General features: G+C 38.2%; 1 protein-coding gene across 1 annotated transcript in view; it reads right to left on the bottom strand.

Moving 5' to 3' along the window:
- KIFAP3 (kinesin associated protein 3) overlaps positions 1 to 21,226 on the bottom strand; it is a 71,013-nt gene that overhangs the window by 12,707 nt on the left and 37,080 nt on the right. Inside the window, exons 17-19 of the mRNA XM_086753878.1 lie at positions 20,859 to 20,944; positions 11,659 to 11,848; positions 7,222 to 7,321 (exon numbers count right to left, since the gene is read on the bottom strand). Of these exons, the coding sequence (XP_086610004.1) occupies positions 7,222 to 7,321; positions 11,659 to 11,848; positions 20,859 to 20,944 (376 nt within the window). The remainder of the gene's footprint in view (positions 1 to 7,221; positions 7,322 to 11,658; positions 11,849 to 20,858; positions 20,945 to 21,226) is intronic.

Raw genomic sequence — 21,226 nt, forward strand, 5'->3', positions numbered from 1 at the left:
CCTCCAAAAGGCAGCAGTTCCTGCTTCCTTATTACTATCTTTTAGATGCACGATCTTAATTCCAAGTGTATGTACCACCTGAAAAGGCACTGATGAACAAAAAGAAATTCACCTGTCTGTTTCACATGAACAGTCAGTAAATGCCATGTTGTCCAAATGAGAAGTGCGCTTTATCTCTGTTATGCCAAGCCATATAGAGCCACATCAGAAATTTAGCAAAATCCTCTTGACGTTATTTAGTTTAACTTCTTTAAAACTAAACATGTAGGCAGTTAGGACAACAGAAAATGATTAAAAAAAAAAGTGATATGACACTGCTACCACGAACAACATTTTTGTGGGATTAAAAAAAAACCCACCTCCTCACCCCCCCTTATTTGTCTCCAGAAGCTTCATTGGTTCTGGGCTTCTCTTTAAGGCCTTTTCAAATTCATTTCAGTGGGATTTACAATTTGCTAATACTGATGTGTGATAAACTAATAAAACCTGCCTACAAGGTTACAGGCCCACTTTACTAATAAAACCTAATTCAGTTCTCTTGGGAAATGCAAATTAAATAGTGTCCAAATGGCAGACGCTGACTACAACTCTGCTGGGCATTCTGCAGAGGCAAAAAAAAAAAGGTTTGTTTTTAAAACAAAGTTTAAGCATAGAAAAAAAAAATTAATGAACAGAACTGTGAGAAAAATCACTACGGTAAAATGTTTCAAAGTAGAATCACATTGTAATAATAATTTACAGTCTATTAGATTTTCTTTCCATTAATTAAAAGATTCTATATGTCCACCTGCAGGACAGGAAAGCATTACTGCCTCTATTCAAATTATGAGGAAAGAGAAATGAGGATACTTTCAATGCTACTGTAGCACAGACCCCACAACAGTTTTTTTTTTTTTAATCTAAGCTAATCTTTCCAAGAACCACGGAACAAAGTTTCTTCTGCCACTGATGGCTGTAAATGCAGCTGTAAAGGGTTGCCTGAGGCAGCTCACTTTTACCGTTACCAATATATTCATTTTTCACCTTCAGAGGTAGCCTGCAAGATGGCACTAAGCTGCTGAAAGGCTGGAAAGAGAAACTTCTAAATAAACCATCTACATTACCGAAAACACAACATGGATAAGAAATACTCCACTGCAGGATCCCCAATTCCTCCAGTCTTTTTCTTTAGGGAGAAGGTTCTCTATATCAGCAATTTATCCTGTAGGGTTTAGAGACTAAAGCAAGGAAGAGATTAAATCCTAACTTCAATGCTTGAGAAGTACAACATATGACTGCTCTGAGCAAATATAACTGCAGATGAGGATCTATATGGAAGACAGTTACAAATCTCAATATAGGATATAAATTACAACTACAACCATTTAAAAACATTTTGATAAACAATCACAAAGTGCGTATTTGCCAGCACCCAATGCAGTTCCTGTACCTGACCTGAACAGGATCTATTCAGCTGTGACACACGGCTGGGAATTCGAACCACACTGCAGGAGTCAACAAGAATGGAAGGCTACAGACCTAGGTCTTTCCCCCATGAAAACTCACATCTGATTTTCATCAGGGTACCCAAGCAAAAAAGCCTGTGGATACGACTATTCTTGCCATTCAGTGTGGACTTTCAGCACATGCAGACATCACATGTGGGCAGCTGAGCTAGAGATAAGGTAAGTTACAGTAACACCAGGACCTACGGCCATGTATTAAGTTACAGAGGCCCACATCACCACAGTTTCGGTCAACTCAAGACACAACAGCTTGGTTATGCGTGCCTGTACTTGCCAATAACAGACACAGCTTAACTGAAGTCAGTGCCAAGCAGCCTGCGAGGCCCTGGCTCCAAATACTTAGCTCACAAAATATCACAATGACCTGCCACGGCAAAAAGAAGAAACACAGCTACAGTTTTAGGCTGTAAATCCAGGCAAGAGGAAAGATGTTCCACCAAGGACAGAGGCAAACAGTCACCCCATAAAACTGGTTTTGTCTGACATGCCAAACCTCACTGCTTCCTGGGAAGAAGCTTCAATCGGATCTCTGAGCGGAGATGTAAGTGCACATGCCGGGAACACCACACACGCAGAAATGTCGTGTCTAAATGAAAAGGAAGATTGCGCAATGGCAGCTCTGCTACATTTTATGATGAGGTTAAAGGATTCTGTGCTGGAAAAAACATCCTTGGGAAGAAAAAAAAAAAAGAATAGTTTTGGCTAGCTCCAGCATTCCCAACCGTTAATCTTTCTAAAGCTACAGACAGAGAGGATTTGGGAACTCTGATGAAGATATTAACAAAAAATTGGCTTTCGCACTTAAAGTTTGTACCATTATCTAGTTATAGCTGGGAAAGGTTAAAAAGCAGTCTCTTCCCAAAAGGGTAAGAAAAATACTGTGGATGTCTCTGTTTTAAGATATTTAGCCATCATTATTATGTTAGTGTCTTAAGAAAGTAATTAGCCTCTAGAAAGTGATTAAAATTTGATAAATGACCATTGATTCTTGAAGATGTCTTTCAGCTGCTCTGTCTCCCTTGCAGCTCAGACACTAAGCTGTCATCACATTAGCCAAATGTGAGGGACTTTTGTTTGCTACAGTCATAAAACTTTCACTCTGTAAGTTATCAGAACCAGGAGCCTTGAATACAGATTTTAATAACAGATGAAAATTTCAAATCTATGCCTAATGCCCATCTGCTTCTGAAAGACAGTAAGATGATTCAAAGCTGGTAATCTAATCACAAAAGTCTTTTCCTAGCCAATGAAAAAATCTGGATACAAGCTGTCAAAACAACCTCCTCAACCATGTATTTTCTGCTGAACGGAAAACATACCTTACAATCTGTTTGCATTCTGCTCCAAACCTTTGAGGAAAATAAGAGACGCTGTTTATATGTTTTATCATCGCTTCTATGTACATTATGTTCTTAAATAATTCTATTTATAGACATCATACACAACACTACAACTCCACTAAGAATATAGTTCAGAAATAAAAGCTGTAATCTGAAGCTGGAAAATACACAAGCTAGATTACCAGAAACAAAGCATTTTTATTTCTAACAATGTCTTGGGTCCCTAAAGTGGGGGTGGCAGTATTAGAAAAATGCCAGCTTTCCGGGTCTTCACTTATGCGCTGTTTCTCCTTTATGCTGACAAATACCAGAAACAACACTTATCCTTGCTTGCTTCAGGATATGGCCAGAATAACAAGCATGAAAGCAAATCTACAAACTGAATTTAAGGTTAGATACTTTTACAATTCCCTTCAAAGTTGTTCTGTACTTCACGATGCAGGAATTGATCATGCAAGGTAACATTCTTAAGTCTGACAGTAGTCAGTACTCTAGGTTTCAAAGGAAAGTCCAAGAAACCCTGCAAAGGGAAGGCAATGTCTTTGTAAAATGCAGCCACTAAGATACTTCACCTAATTTCCCAGATCTATAGATGTTCCTCACTGCTAGTACTATAACTTCATGTTTCCCTCTTAAAAATTATGGGGAAAAAAAACCCATGTGCTAACCCAGTGAGCACAGGTGCCTAGAAATACCTTAACTTTTTAAAACTCCTGTTTTACTCTTGCTTTCAAAAAAAAAAAAAAAAAAAAAAAAAAAAAAAAAGACTTCCCTACCTGCCTAAGACTATGCAGCAGGTCTAGGTATATAGGTCGAGTGTCTCCTGCGACAGAGACTCCACGGGAGATGGTTGTGATATCCCTGCTGGGTTACAGGAAGTCAACCAGTTCATCAGCTGTACATCTGGATGCACTTGCTGCTCTAATTCCCCTGAATTTTCCTGAATGTAACATGGTGGAACTGCAATGGCAGAGGCTGCCCCAGACCTCTGCTAGAACCATCATCCTACAACCAAGGAAGCACATGGTTTTCACTATCTGTTCAATGCAGTATAACTGGAATAACAATCTGATACAGGGCAGCTGGTGTGGGCTGAGGTCCCTTGCACGGGGATTATTAAATACTGCTTACAGTGAAAATCTTCAAGGTGACTTGAGTTTGGTTGTAGTCCTTGAAAACCTCTCCTTATAGACCCCTATAGACCAAAAAATAAGGTTGGTGACCAGAAAACACTTAAGCCCTGGTAATGCACTGGGGGCACCAACACTAGTTCAACATTAGCTCAGCTTCTCAGTGACACGCAGGCACTGAAACGGTGAGTCTTTCTGGCTGACTTGTTAGGGTCTCCTGGAGATAAGGGGAAGTCCTGATCCAGTCCGAGCGTGCTGTGAGGATATGACACAACCTCAAAGAAATTGAAGAGCTAAAATATTCTAAGTCTTCCTCACAGGAGTGCAGAAAGGAGAAGAAAGGATTAGATTATTCAAAGTTGAGTAGCAAAGAGTCAGCTCATGGCTGTCACCTACCTCAAATTTCACAAGGTGGTCTTAAAATGACAGAAAAGACTCCTTCACAACTCATCCCACTGCTTAGAAAACAACTGTTTCTGTTACAGAATTCAAAAGCCTAATGTAGAAGGCCAAGACCAGAAGATAAAGGCACAACAAATAAATGTATATAGAAAAAAAATATAACATGAAAAGGCCAAAATTACGCGTCTACTCATTGTTAGGCCATCCCTCTTTGAACTCGCAAAAAATGTTACTATTAACTGACTTGCTAGTTGCCTATGCAAATCATAACTCAGCTTTTAAAAAAAAGTTTCTGAAAACATATTCAAATATTAATAATAGAAACATGAACCATTTTTATAACAAAAATCTTGATTTATTAAAAGCTGGAACTGGTTAAAAATAAATCCTTGACATAAGGTTCTTGTTAGCTTTAAACTGTAAGCATAAAAATACCCTAGAATTATGTTTTGGTATGGATGAAATGTACACTATATAACACATAAAAAGAGCCTTGACTTGCTGCTATTATTTTTAATTAGGCTCTCTAGCACGTATGGTTTTACCTTCCAACACCAATTCAAGTTTGGGAAAAGGGAGGGTCTGACTCTCCAAACTCATGGGACTGGCAATTCCATGGCTCATGCCTTGGAGCACTAATGCATTTTACATGAGCTCTAAGCATCAGGAAATCCTGGCTTCTGGCGCCAAGAAGTTCAAAACGATAATGACACACATCTGAAAACTAGGATTCGTCGTTCGACTGCCAGTATCTATTCTATCAAACAATTCAATCCTGCTCTGTTACAAATAGGAGAGAACATTTGCAGCAGTCCACACTGTTTCCAATTAGACTGTGTGTTTGGACTGCAGATAAATCCACTGAGCAATCATATCGAAAAGTCTTCCTAGAAAACAGAATTCTAATAAGAAATCTGAATATTTACAGAGGCTATCATCAACAGGCAATTACCAAGTTTGTAATTAGCCAGTTTTTCTGCTGTTTTTCTGGTTTCTTTCTTGAGGTGATCCTCCAAAATGCCTTGAGACGTTACAAGAAAATTCTACAAATACTTAATTTAACTAGGTATACACCAGATATATTTTGCTACTCATTTTAATTGGAATACAGTCAGACTAAAAAGCAGCTTACTAATGCACCTTCCTGATAAGGGATTGAAATTTGATGTCGAGGGATCTACTTCAACTTTTACCCAAGGACAGTCAAGATATTTTTTTTTCCCCTACTTGAAAGCTTTCTGTCAAAACAGCAGCATCTTGACTGGGGCTATATCTGAGTTTACTGGAATCAAAGGATTCTGCAAGCTTCACCCTACACACCTCTCCCCCCACCTCCAGCGGGGCATGAAAACTGTTGGGACCATATACCCACACAATGTTCTGGTTAATACAGAAATCTGTCACCTCCTGGGTTGTGTGCCTGTTTTAAAGTTGCAAATGGTAAGTCCCAGGGTAAGACTCTAAGAGTAGCATATAGCTTATATTCCCTCAGTTTCTCTATCACCTGTCTGCTCTGAAATGAAGGTTGCCAATTTGGAAATGATCAGTGCTAGTATCTCCTTCCCAAACATAGGCTGCACGCAAGGGGTTACACACTAGTCTGAACATGATCCTTACTGAGTATAAAACCCTGCCTTTTTTTCAAGAGGATCCATCAAGTCCTACTTTTTTTCCTGATCTGACCCATTTTAGTTTTTAAAATTTATTCTTTAAAATGTTACCACCATTCCACTCTTGCTGAACGTTCAGCTTTCTGGTGCATCACAGGTAGAATAAACAAACAAATGTAACCATCCACTGCCCTTTAATAATTACAAGCCAAAATAAGGGAGAAAACTTTTTTGCTCAGTTGCACATACTGTGAATGACTGGTATTTTACAAATGGTGACTGAAGTTGTAAGTGCTGAAAATAACATTCTTTCTTTGGAAAGAAACAACTTCATCCACAGGGTTGGGTATGTCCAGATAGTATCCACTAAAGTTAATTCTGTACCTTGACTGCAAAGTTTTTGAAATATTTCCTGCTAACAAGTGCACAGAATTCATGCTCTATAAAAGGCATTTCCTAAAGACTACAGGATTTATGAAGATTTTATTCTTTGAACTCATGGGAGAAGTCTACTCAGAAATTCAAACTGGAACAGCTTGCTAACATTCAGAGAAGGAGAAGTCATTGACCAGAGGGGGAATTCAGAGAAACATCTCCCAAAAGTCAAGTCGACATCTTTTGCTCATTTAGCAAATTTTCAGAGTAAGTGCTATCAGTAATCTAATTGAGAATACCTTGGGACAATTTATGTTAAGGGAAAAAAAAAATTAAAAAACAAACAAATAGTTTTGGCAGCTTATTTTTAATAATTTAAGAATATTGGAAACAAAAATCTTCTAGGTAATCAGCATCTCAAGCCTCTCTAGATATTTCCCAACAACAGTGTCTGCACAGTATTTGAGTAATTGTCATAACATTTATCCCTGGAAATGTTCAAGGCCAGGTTGGATGAGGCTCTGATCAACCTGATCTAGTCGGGGATGTCCCTGCTCCTTGCAGGGCGGTTGGACTAGATGACCTTTGAAGGTCCCTTCCAACCCTAACCATTCTGTGATTCTATGATCTACTTAGCTGTGTGTTCTAGTTGTACTTCTCTATTCTACAGCTTTTGGAAAGCCATGATGTATTACCATGAAATATGTAATGCAGAAGACAGACTGGAACTGCTTTTTCAGTGTAAACCATTCCCACTGCTATGAGGGCAAAAATTGTTGAACACCACAAATGAAGCCCTAGAAAGAAACTTGAACGGCCATTGTTGGATTACATGCTTTCTTTACAAACAGCAATTTACCTGCTAGAGAAGGGATGTTGCCCAACGAGGTCTCCATTCTGAAGATGGTAATCACTGAAGAAATCCGGACTCACCGCTCCATCGGGGGCTATTAGGCCATCTACAAAAGCAAGGAAGATACAGTGAGTGTATGCAGGAACATGACTTCAGGGCAAGTGGGCAACACAACCTGTGCTGATTTGTCTTAGGATGTCATTAGTAACTTGCAATATTACTGGGAGGAATGTCAAGCAACAATAATACTGAAAAACATCAGCTTCAAGTACAAAAGCACCTTACGGGGACCCCCAGTAGCTCAGCCTACTGCCCTGAAAAAAGCTGTACCTAAGAAATATTCTCTTATTCCTTCTTCCTCGGACCTGTAAAGGTTATAGCAAGAACCATCTTGTCTGCCCCATCATGAAGGTGAGCCCAGAGAAAAAGTTATGAGAAGGGTCAAACATTAATCTAGGCCAGAAGCATACAGTAGAAAAGCAGCAAAGGGCTGAGTTGTTCAGACTCTACCCTTCACCACTGTATCTCTTAAAGATTAAGAAAAACAAGAAAGCAACTTCAAACTTATTTCTTTCATCTCTCCCATATTTTAATGTCTTCTGGCTATTTCCTAAAAGGATGGTCTTTTCATATAATACACTCTAAAGAACATAGCTTACAGTTTTATTTCCTTTACATTAAAACACTGGCATACGTAGATGCAAACATTTGTAAAGCGAGTAGTATTCCTTAAAGGCTTCACAGTCTCTGCTTGCTTTACAGGGAAAAGGAGAAGAAAATCAGGGGCTAACATTTTCCCTCTGTTACATCAGAGTAAATCCAGGGTGTCTTTGAAGTAAAGTCAGTGAACTGACCCCAGCTGAACAAGTCCAGCTTAACTCTTTCCTGTTACCATTCACAAAACACATTTCTTATTAATACTAAGGGCACAGTTCCTACTTGGTAATGAGTATTAGGCTTTAATCAGATAAACCCAGCTATTTCATTAAAACAGACCCTCCATCAGTTTGTCTCCGTTACTGTACGAAAACAATCCCAGACTTGTCGTGCAGAAAGTATCTCAATAAAAACAGGACAGAAACAGGTACATTCAGATGGATACTTTAATAGTTTAGCAAAGGAAAGAGAGATTCCTAATGACTAGGAAGTTACAAATGCCATTCCACTTTAAAGAAAGAGAGATAAGATCCAGGGAGTCACAGGCCACTTAGCTTAACCTCTGTGGTTTCAAAACTACTAAAACTGCCTGTGCAGGAAGCAGTGGAAAGTTACTTACAGACAGAAGGGCTGAGGGATGACGACTCAGGCATTCAAACAAGTCTCCCTGTGCTTTATGAATTCACCTGATGTTTTTTGAAGATAATACAGTGACAAATGATAAAAGGAACAGAATTGACACATCTAGATTTCTAACAGACTTTTGATGAGGTGCTACAGAGATTCATTTAGAAGATAATACCTCATGGGAAAGTGACTGAATGCAGCGCAACAGATTGTAAATGAAAAATGCTAGCCATGATCAGACTACATTTTAGCAGCATAAGATAGCTGTGCGTGGCTATATTCTAATTGTATACACGTGTATACAGTATGTGAAAGAGTATTACTTGACAAGCAAATAATCTGACACAGATCAATATTACTGTCTTTCAGCATGTTCAGCTAGACATGAGTGTTCGGTGATATCCTATGGATGCAAAGTGACCAAAGAACAGGAAGGAGAGTTGAAAAGGTTATTATTAACACTTGTGCCAAGTTTTCCTATCTCACCACCTATTCTGTATTTTTCACAGAAAAGAAATGAAGGGGAACATTAGCACTTTTATATCTGCAGCACTTCAGATCAAAACCAACCAATTTAAATGACTACGTATTTTAGTAAGTCAGGTTTGGTTAAAACGTACTTGAAAGCAGATAGACTTAAAAATAACATCTATCTTTATATTAATAAAGAAAGCACTAAATTTTAACCTTGAGGCTACAGTTACCACTACTTAAAGTGTCTTCAATCAAGAGTGCTAACATTCAAACCTTAACACTCAAGAGTTCTGGCTCACATGAACTTATAAGAAAATGAAAAGACATGGATAGCATCAGCTCCATATAATATGATTACATAGTAAAAGGCCATCTGTTGTTATGTACATTTCAACATAAATTAGGGTTATGTACTTTCAGAGCAAGAGAGACATCGAGCTCATGAAGGTAACTTCAGAGATTCTACCAAGTTTTTCACGTAGGTTTAAATTACTGTGCAGGAGAGATGTTGGTATATCATTGCAGGAAGGAACTCATCTTGACATCAGTGAACTGCACAGCCATTACCGCTGAGGAGGCACTTGTACTGAACGTCAGCCATCAGTGCAGGTCATTTCTAAAATTATCAAACTGAAATACAAACATTTAATTTCTGACTGCACAGAGATTTGTATTTTTGTTATTTTTTGACTAAGTAATGCTCTTTCCTTTGGAAACCCAAATGCCTACGCCAGTTAGTACTATAATCCGTAAACTTTTCAAAGGAGTATTATGTCCCCTCTGGCCACATCTCAAAAGTATAAATCTAGCAGGCTTCAGAAACACACCATTACTGGCACTTGTCGGAAGGAACCTGAGAAGTGAATCTGTATTTTGAATATAATCACCTACTCCTATACCTTTAAAAACAAAAGCACTTTTCAAACATCTGCAGAACATACATTGGAAATCTGCCTCTCCTTCCTGGTTAAATATCAATTCCAACACAAAAATCTTTGTTCAAATAACATCAAGCCTGTAACTTAAATTATTAAAAGCCAGGAAATTTAGTGTTACTGATGCCACTCCATCTCTAGCTCACACTATTGGGAAAAGAAATGGCCCTGTGAAATAAGCAAAGGTTTATTATTAAGACTTGTAAAGGGGAGACTACAACAGGCATACAGGCATATCTGTAACTCAGGAAGCCCAGAAAAAATCCTGGTACCAGTACAGCACATGGCTCACTGCTAACCTTGTAGGTCTAGTAGTGCAAGAAAAGCCTACAGGATGCAAGAGGTAAAAACATACCCCTAAAAAGGCAAGTTGCTATGGCCGACATATATAATCAAAAGTAGAAGAAAAAGAATCCTTACGTTCTGATGTCCTTTGAGAATAACTTTTGAAATACTGCTGAGATCTTGCATAATTATTTTCTCACAGCAACTGCAAGTAAAGCTTATGGGTTTTAGTGGTTTTGTTTTTCTTATTACTATTCCTGCAAATTCATCCAGACTCAGAGTTTTGTGACTCATGCTTCATAGCAAAGGACTGGACACTTATGTGGAAAATAAAAAACCACAGACTCAAATCCAGCAATTAAAAAAATACATGCACACACAGTCATCCATGAGTTTGAAAAGAATATAAACCCACAAGTTTGGGAGCATAAGCAACCTCCTAGTTACTAAAAGTTATGAAGACATTTATCCAATGGGCAAATTATTTCATTGTTGTCTCCTGCAAAGTTTTTTAGAACCTTCCTCTGAAACAGCTGGCAAGAGGACATTAGACCAGATACAACAGTGTCTTAATCCAGTATGGCAACTTCTGTTTTCTTAGTAACTACAAAATCTTTACAGGAGGAGAGAGACAGAGGTTCCTCCTGAGATCCCCTAGAACTGGGCCATTATCCTACTAATAGGATTAAGCAAAATGATGATAAATGTATTTTTTCTTTAGGGTTAGTCTCAAATAAGAACATGACTCCTCTTAAATTTTTTTTTTTAACTATCTCCTTCAAATTGTCAAGTAAATAGAACTTTTTCAGACAAGAAACTGAAAAATATATATATATATTTACAGAAGATATTCACATGCTTGCCTAGATATATGACAGCAAAAATCATACAATCAGATTAGCTGAAAGTCACAGAATGATTGCCTCTGCTAAGGAACCTACAAGTTTGATGTGTCTCAACTGAAGTCTTTCGTCAAGATCTGCAATAAAAATTCCATTACAGAACTAACACACGAGGCAGAACAAAATTCAGCATCAAATCCCATAGCTGTGAATTTAACAGAGATGAGAAAAGGTTTGTGTTTGCAAAGCAAACAAGCTATGGACACACAAAACAGGCATGAAGAATAAGGCTGGACCACCTTCATTCAGATTAGTTGTCGTGCTGCATAAGCTCTCCAGGATAAGTCTACTCGTATTTCTGAGGACCTGTAACACTTCATAAAGTCATGGATATACAGTACTCAATCTGTCATTAATATTCTAAGAAGCACAAGCCCACCCCTGGCTATAGCATGCATCAGCATTGTTCCTAGTGATACAAAAGGGTAACTGTCCTGCTGGTTTGAGTCAGCTGATTTTTTCTATGATCCCAGCTCCAGCTCTCCAGCTGGTTCAAACACAGAAGTAGCATGTATACTAACCTACTATTCAGTGTAGCTGAATACTAATACATGCTGCCTTACCTGCATTGTAGTAGAGGTCAGGTCTTTCCAGAATATCCCCTTCATGGATGTAGGGCTCAATACGATCATCACCATACAGGTACTGCTCACTGTCATCCATCTGCCGACTCTCCACCATCTCCAGCCACTGAGAGTTGTGCCATCGAAACTTCTCGCTCTGGATTTTCTTAGCCCATTCCTCATCATATTCCTGTTAAAAATCACCCCACAATATTTTAGGATGAGGTATAGACAAAGCCATTTGGTTTAACAGGAAATGGCAGAAGAATTTCGCTTCAGTGAAAGATGTAAGTTTCAGGGGTCAGTGACTTAAATCTTCTATTCAGTTTGCAGAGTACTTTGAGCAAACAAGGGAATGACTTTGCAAGCACCAGGCATTATTCCATTTTTGTACATGCAGCAGTACAATCTTCCCTTCATGGACTGTAACTTTACACCATTCAGAAAAAAATCCTGCTTTGAGCAAGGAGGTTCCATCATCAGTCTCCTCATTTGGTTTATCAAAAAGAGCCAATTACTGCCAATTTTCAGCAGGATTTCAGTAATTAGTTACTAACACTTGCCAAATACTCTGCACATCCTCATTAGATGAGCGTTCAATAGTGTTCAATAGTTACTCAATTAGATGAGTGTTCTAGTTACTAGAAAACACAACAAAAAAAGTTGTGATAAAACAAATAAATCTTTATTTTATTTCACGAGCTCAAATAAGACAGGATTTAATTTTCAACTTCTTGTCAAATTTTATAACGGCTTTCTATGTTTAATATTGAATACCCACAAAAAATGGTACACAACACTTGTAATAAAGAGGATATGGGAATCCAAGATACAAAACTAAAATCTGAGAGGAACTTCTCCAGAAAGCTGAAGAAAAGAAGATACAGGTTCCGGCTGCTACAGAAACAAAACGTAGGCACGAAATTTCAATCTGGATTACAGCCTGATTGCACTCAAGTGATGTGATATTCAATATAAAGCAGCATCAGAAGGAAACGACATAGCCTACACAGTCACTGCAATCAGCTGCTTAGAAAGCTCCTCTAAACAGACCAGACTATGCGGGCTGTTGATTGCCACTCAGGGATCACAGATCTGTGGATAATACTCAGTTTCTCAATATTACTGGAAAGATAGGGCACAGCTAACAACAGGAAACTCATCAACATATGAAATCTGCAGATGTTATCAATCTGGGAAGATTCACGAACAATGCACCATGGTCAGTACTTTTTTAATCAAAGGACTGCGAACAAGAATAACGTTCATAACCAAAGTGTTTCTACTTCTAGAAAGAAATATCCTCACGAAACAGGCCCCACTTCACTGTCTTCTAACATAACTCCAAAGGAGAGAAAAATTCAAAACAATTTCTTAACTCTCGCATTGGTTAATACGTGATCTAGACAGACTTTCCTTGGAGATCTAGCTGGCGTAGGTCAAGGATTTTAAAATCTGTTTTACTTTGCCCTGAAGGGATGATGAGTGTTCACACAATTAGTGACAATGCCTTGGCTGCAGAAGTGTTAATTTCTTAAACTGCTCCAGCAAGACATGCAAAAGTAGATCTGTCTATAACCGGAGAACAAAAAATAACAGTGAAGACAGAATAAGTTGGCTTACTAGCTCAGGTTAAACTTCTGAAACCTCTATAGACTGAACTGAGCTTTTAAACTGACTTAATATTCAGCCTACCTTGTCTTCACTGCTATTAACCTGACATAGTAACACACTCTCTATCCTCTGCCTTTTTCACCCTTCTGACTGGTCGATAACACAAAAACCAGCTGGCCCTGTCATTCTGGCAGAGGCTTCTCCGACATTGCTAACGAGTAACTAGAGCATCCAAGATTTCATTGGGAATCAAGTTGCATTGTGAAACCACAAACCCTTGTTCTATGGCAGTAGGTTTTTAAACTTTGTTTCACTTGGAGAAACGGCAAGTTTGTTTCTCTTGGCTTAAAGCAGAACGTAAACTCCCTTTTGATGGGACATCCATGGAAGTACCTGCAGATTTGTAATACTATTCTAAATTTCTCAGATTTCACCTCTGATCAACACTAATTACTAGACCTTTCTAACTCCCCTCTGCACCACTCTGGCACATAAGTGGTCCTATTGAAAACTTGGTCTCCTACATAACTTCCATATACAGAGCAGGTATCACCCATGGGATCTATAGATATCCTCAGTGCCTAGTGGCCTCAAGCAAAATTCCAGGTTTCTATCAGCCATACAATAATGCAGCAGCCTTAGGGAGGGAGGAAAAAAATAAAAAAAATAAAAAAAAAAAAGAGAAAGAAAAAAAATCCAACACACCAAAAAAACCCAACAAAGCCACACCTATGCTTCATATTGTTTGGAAAAAGAACATCTCATGCTATTTCTGCATCTCGATCTTTTCCCCCACTTCCACTCTCAGTTAAAAGGAACGGCTAGAAATAACAGTGCAGAACAAGAGTTTGCCTGAGCTCATCACTGAGATTTATAAAATGACTCATAAGAAACGAAAGGGCGTGACTTGCAATGATGACATCTGACCAGCATCTTGGAAACATCTCCTTTGCTGCATCTGCCAGAGCTAAACTGTGGGCTATCTGTTATGTCAGCCTCCAGCAGTCATGAATTACTTACAAGCTTTAGAGAAACACCTTGTAACTGCCAGAAATCATACTGCACAGTTTAAGAAAACTATTCCCAGAAATCATGATTGCAAGCAAAGTGGGGGAAAATAAACAAATTTAACAAACAGCAAATCAGACTGATCTGTGGGACAGCCGAACCCCTTTTACATTACCTTGTTTACCTTTAAAAGTTCTCAAAATCAGAAAGGCCAGCAGCTCAAGTACCGAATACCATGGTATGCCATGAATGCATATCTCATACCATACCATGAATGGACCTCAAAAACATTTTAATCTTCCCAAAGGTATAACCTCAAATGAATCCCCCTTGCCCAACATCACTGTTCCCTTTCACACCACTGTCTGAACAGGCTGAAAGTCTGTCACAGATAGACACGAACTACTTATATTCTTCTTCTAAAAAAAAAAAAAAAAAAAAAAAAAAAAAAAAAAAAAAAAAAAAAAAAATCCATCAACATGTCTCAGATCCTAACTATTTTTTTTTCCTTTAGGTAATGACAACAGGGTTGAATATTCCTATGTATTCTACATTTCCTATCCTATATTAAAAGGCTTAAAACTCCCAGGTATTTTACCTCAATCATTCATTTAAATTTTGGAAAACAGGATTAGCAACTGGTTAGTAAATTAGCAGCTACAAGATTGAGCATATTTGCATATTACTTAAAAATCACAAGTTATTGGTTCAAGCAGTTTTGGGTACTTTGTTACATTTGTAACTTGCATTTCACTATGAATTAGCAACAAGAACAAAGAAGTGACCACACCAGAATCAGATCAAGGATGAATTTGTTCAAGAGTTTCATTCTGGCATCAATCCTAGAAAAGGATGATTTGCAATAATCTAGAATGATTTACATAACCCCAGCACAAGAAAAAGTCCATTTAAGTACTGCTAGATCAGGGATACGTCTGTAGATTTTCCACAGAAATGTGCAGAAACACCACTGGGTAAATGATTAATGGAATAACATCAGAATGGAAGAAAAGCTGTAAATGCAAGACTCCAGCCAAAAGGCACAAAGAAACTAAATTAAAGAAGTTTAGAGCAAACCAATTCTCGAAAAGACACCAAGTCTTCCAGTAATTATATTCTGAGCTAATAAAACCTATTTTTTTAATTATTTTTGGGGGGTGGGGGGGGTGTTTCAGTTGGGTTTTGGTTTTTAAACACATGAAGCATACCTCCTTTACTAAGGAATTCCTGCAAAAATGAAACCAGAAAACAAAACATCACGGAGATACAAACATAGCTTTGTGTCCTCCAGCCTTCTTAAATGTTAGGCCACTAGAAAAATGTTGGGTGGGGGAATGAAAAGAAGGTGGACAGAATGTGTCTATTCTCCAACCCGCTCACCCTCCTCAAATATTGCATGTTCAGAAACATAAAAGGAGGAATCCTGAAAGTTGATTTTATTCTCTTTGGAGCTCCCTGACATCACTGGTTTTAACATTCGGTTTCCATAAATCCAAAAGTGTCACAGAAGATGTATGGTTCGACTCTGTGAGGAATGTGCCATCCTTTTTGAAGTTCTACTTCCAACTTTGTTTACTACTGAACCATTGAAATATTATGAAGCGTTAACTGGCCTATTATCAGAGTATGTCTGTTCCCTATCAAGGGTCCCCTTTGTCACTGGCTTCCGTCACACCTTGTATCTGATTAACACACTATAGGATAACATAGAGCTACACAGATCTGCTTTGTGTTCTCTCACAGCTGATGAAAAACAGATTTTCCTTTTCACTTTAATGTGGTTGCCCTTTAATTGGGTCTGTAATAGGGTTCATTTGATGTGATTCCTCATACTAAACTAAAACTGCTATACAGTAAGTAGAATCCTCATTATGTTCAAGGCTGTACTTGGTGATATGTTACATTTTTCAATATTTAACCATTCCTAAAACACAGTTTACAGGAAAGGTTAAATTAACCATTTATTAAGAAAGAAAAGATGTATCTTGTCTAGCTATCCAAAAGTCAGGCATGTCATTTGAACTATGTGCCTCTATAAACCAAGGAGAGAAACAGATGTTACGGATCACCTTCTGCAGGTGCCTACGACACCTACCTTCGGGTAAGTACCACCAGAGGGCAATTCATTCAGAGGCCAGAAAAAAAAAAAAAAAAAAAAAAAATCCTTCTACCACTTACATGTGTGCAACCCAGAGTCACTTCACAATCAGGTTCATCATTAAATATATTGTCATAGGAAGCTCAGAAACCTGTGATATGAAACTAATATCAAGGCAGAGAAAAAGAGTAAACATTCACGCCCCCTACATTTAGGCACCTATGTAAAATGCACAACGTCCACAGGGTTCCTCTATTGTCAATAGCTGAAGAGAGAAACTTTTTTTTCCCCCCTTTGGAGGAATGTAAGTTATCTTGCTGGCAAGGTATTATAAAAGTAACAGAGATCAGTGGTTTGGCTCACCTTCCTAGTCTTACAACCCCAAAGAGCAAACACCAATACTAGGAAGGAAATCTGAACAAGATAGGTTTATGCGAAGACAGAAACCATCAGGACACGCCTGCCCTATGTAATGCTGCCTGCAATGTGGTTACTCTTCTAGTCCAGGCAGGGCCTTTCCTGCTGGGTGCACGCTCTTCGCCACAAAAAGCTCCCAGCACCCAAGTGGACTAATTGCAAATTTAACAATGCAGAAGTTGATCGGTGAAACCGTATGTCAACGGTTCTGTCTGCAGTGCCACACCCTAGCTGCTCTTCTGCCCACCTCTCTGTATTCATGATTAGAGGATAACAGGGGAACAAAGGACACCACAGAAAGGGGAGTCCTGACAAGTGAAAGGAGAACCTTTTTTGCTGGACTGACTACAGCACTCTTCATGGAAAGAGGACGCCAAGCTGGAGTCAAAGGTTATCTATTTTCAGAGTATGCTGCCTATTCAAATAAAGCCCCCATCAAATCCCTGTGGTCTGCTCTTCCTTGATTCTAAGAGAGCTGCCAACATCTTGCACAGCTGGCCCCAAATCCCAGAGCACTCAGAGTTCACAGCACATTCCTGCTTCTTATGTGAAATTCCAGCATTCCCAACATGGAGGACTGTGTCAGGGCACTTAGCTAATATGGAAAGATGCAAGCCGTCATTAACACAGCTTTCCACGTGAAGCCAACGTTATCTGACATTCATTATAAATACGAGCAGCAAAGAACAAGAGCTGGATAAACACCTTAGGCACGAAGCCCTTCCTAAAACACACGGACAATGCTGTAGTTATCTAGATGTTGTTTTAATTCTGCAAGAAGCATAATGATCCACTCCGTATCAGAAGAGAAACAAGATGGTACAGCAGGCCTGAATTCAAAGCTGTAAAAACAATGACTAGGAAAATGGGGGAGGGATAAGGCTTGGACTACACAGTCCAAGGATATGGTTATGGCTAATTAAATATCCTTTGAATAAATGAGAAAAATCATTTAACTCCAATAAGACTGAGCTAGGAGCAGAAAAAGAATGGGAAACTTGAGAGATAATAACCCCTTCAACTCTTGATAATATTGTCCAAGATAAACAGAATAAAAGATCTCAAATAAGCTGACAGTTGTTTCCACAAGCTTTGAGTTGCAGATGTCCAGGCTTCTGAGGCAAAGAGAACTTCATTTCCTTGAGACTCCTACACTAGCTGGTGATTCCAGGCTTTCAGCTGAGCCATGCAACCTGTCCCGCTTCAGGCATACAAGTACACTAAACTAGCTGCTTGGTATCATGTGCTGAGTCTTGACACGAGACTGAAGCATTCACAGATTATCAATGCAGACTTTATTTTCGAACAAAAGGTATATCTTGCATCTACCAGTGTGAAGCTGAGACTCCCCAGTACATACTGTGCTAAAGCAGCACATCTGTTTCAGTTCATCAATGGCAGAGTCCAGCCAAGCTATATTAAACAAATCATCACTAGTGTAACATTTCCATAATTTCTATGACAATTACTTTACTACAGAAAGCATATCTCCCCTAAGGCTTATAAGGCATCTGATTTTCTTCAGTGTTATTTCAATCACACTATATAGAGCTTATTGATGAGTGAAAGAAGCATTTGTCTCCCTGAGAAGAAATTACTTTCAAATCTCTATTCTCCAACATTTAGTTTCTGATTTCCATCATCAGAGGAACTAATCCTGTCAGCACGCATGGAACAACAAGACTGAAAACTTAAGTTTTTCTTGTTGTGGATTTAACACAGATAAGAAGTTTCGCCAGTCTTAGGAACTATGTCTGTTCAGACACCTCAGAAGGCACTGGCTGTGTAAAATTGCCATACAACCAAACACCTCAGTGTTTACAGGCTGTTTTACTATATCCTCTGAGCTGCATGGCAAAACACCTATAAAGATGTGAGGTTCCAATAACTTACTGTTTCATATTTTCTCCCATCATCATCCAGAATGCATTACCTTTTTTTGCCTGTGATTTTTGGTACTGGGAGACAAAGCGCAACCAGCTTGTAACATCGCTGAGAAAGCAATAAATCAGTCGTTCTCTCTGTCTTCCAGAAAATAGGGCATATTGTGCTTCCTGTTCTCCACAGGGACATGGCGTTAGTTATGGTTTATGCAACTTAGAATCCAACAGCTAAATAATAAAGCTATAAACTTCTCAGAAAGGAAAAACTCTAACTTACCAGCGAACACCATTTTAAGTGTTGCACTTCTGCACAACCAAAGAAAAAAATAATTTATCATCACACAAACTACTCTCAGTACATGCTTGATATCTTCTCCTCTACCCCCATTAACAGCAGTACCACATCATTTCCAGCCTTTATTCTTCCTCTAGGCCCTAGAAGTCCTGTCCAGTGCTTCTTGCAAGTTGAGAAGCCTATCCCATAGGCTTTATCATAGCACTCCTCATTTACTCACTGCTAGCATGAAGATTACCTCTTCTTAGGAAGGAAAGAAAGCCAAGTACATTTTACTCAGATGTTAATATTGAATATGAAGGTCTGCCTTAACGTATTTATTCCTCTAGATTCTATAAAATAAGCGTTGCTTAATAATATTGCTAACATAATTTTTCAGTAGTTAGATACTACTATGTAGCACATTGTAAAGCTCCCTTATAAGAACAAATCAATGCCTAAGACACTGAAATTGCACTGGCCCCAAGATAAAACAAGCGCTGGAAGCACTCAGATTATCCAGCCTCACCCAGAAGATAAAAATCTTTCTACTGTTTCCACTGGAGACATCCTTGGAAATAATTGGTCTTGGCAAGCTGATCATAATGCCTATCATAAAATAAGTACTAAGAGCAAATTCATCTTGCCCTTAATGAATGTCGATGGCAAATCTGCCGCTAACTAGTTGGGCACAGTTTTCATTTCATACCTCCATGAAGCAAAACCAGAGCCAGATAGAAATAAAATGGCATAACATTTTCTGTGTTGGAATCTTTTTTTCTTTTTTTTAAGACAAATATTAAATTAGAAGGTATTGCTAATGAGCATAACAGAAAAAGACAAAATAGACTATAGTATTGTGCAGTGTAAGTTAAGTCTTCTGCCATATTAAACCTCTCAGAGAACAAGCTGCAACATGCATAACAACTGAAGAAGAAACTAAGCAGATGATAGGAAAAGCATTAAGGTAGTCAAAGACACTACTCTTGACTCATAGCTAAGTTCTCTTTGGCTGTAAAATTGGAAGTAGTGTAGCTATCACAAAATTAAAAAGGATGTACAGTCTGTACAATCCTAAGACACCACAAAATGCTGAAAGTTCTTTTTGTCAATAGAAGCCAATTCAATTAAACAGGCCAGGAGGAATTTTAACAGTAAAATGCAACTTTTAAGTTGAAGCAGTTTCACAATGTCTTTCCTTCAATGAAGAACACTCTAGAAAATATTAACACTTCTAGAGTCAAGGATCCCCAGAAGCAGATTCTACATGCTATACATGTTATAAAAGCTGATAAAACAATAGCACTTCACAATTGAGTATTCTTTCTTTTATCCAAGTTAGCAGTTTAACACAAAACAACTGTCCCAAATGTTTACTGTCATCAATGCATAGTTAGACAAACTAAGTCATGTAGCTAAATGAAACCTAGCCAAGAGTTGAAGACAATATTTAAAAGTTCAATACTACAAAAAAAGAACCCAACCAGCTTCAAGATCACTGCCCACAATTTCTTTTTGAAACAAATATTGGCGTCAAGTGATGTAGAAAAGCTGAATAAAAGCTGCTGGGTAACAAGACCCATTTGTTTGGAGAACTAAGAAACGATGAAAGCTTGACATACTCATGTAATGTGATTAATTTAAGTATAAAAGCACTCTTTAGAAGTGTTTGTAGTGTAAAGCTAATTGGTATGAATTTTTGAAGTATACATGCAGTTTTTGGAAGTTTGGTACACAGCCTATATTAACGATTGTCATTGTCCCATGAAAATTGATCTTTTACCTATATGATTAGGAAGTTGCACATGAAAAATATTCTCAATTTGCAAGTTATTGCTACTTAGTTATTTTAGAGTTATCCCATGTAAAGGGGTTCTTGAAGGACAGATAATAAAATCAGACCTACCGCTATAATATCCAGAGTGTTGTCACAAACTTTGCGAATCTCAGCATTTTTGTCATGCATCAGGTCTATAAGATACGCTGGAGCCTCTGGAAAGAAACTGTTAAGGATAAAAGCTATGTCTTTCACAGCCCTAGGTTCTTCCAACTGCAAATCTTGTTAAGAATCATAGTCAGGAATTTTCTATTGGATGTGAAGTTCAGCAGCCTTACCTCAGTCAGGTTTGTTTTGTTTGGGGTTTTTTTTTTGGTTTTTTGTTTGTTTGTTTGGTTGGGTTTTTTTGTTTTTTAAAATTACACGTTAAGATGCCCATATATCCTTCAAAATTGCTGAAGAAAAATTACATGACCCTTACAAAGAAAATATACTCT

Source organism: Chlamydotis macqueenii, chromosome 8 (assembly GCF_036417535.1).
Source record: "Chlamydotis macqueenii isolate bChlMac1 chromosome 8, bChlMac1.mat, whole genome shotgun sequence".
NCBI classification, from domain to species: Eukaryota; Metazoa; Chordata; class Aves; order Otidiformes; family Otididae; genus Chlamydotis; species Chlamydotis macqueenii.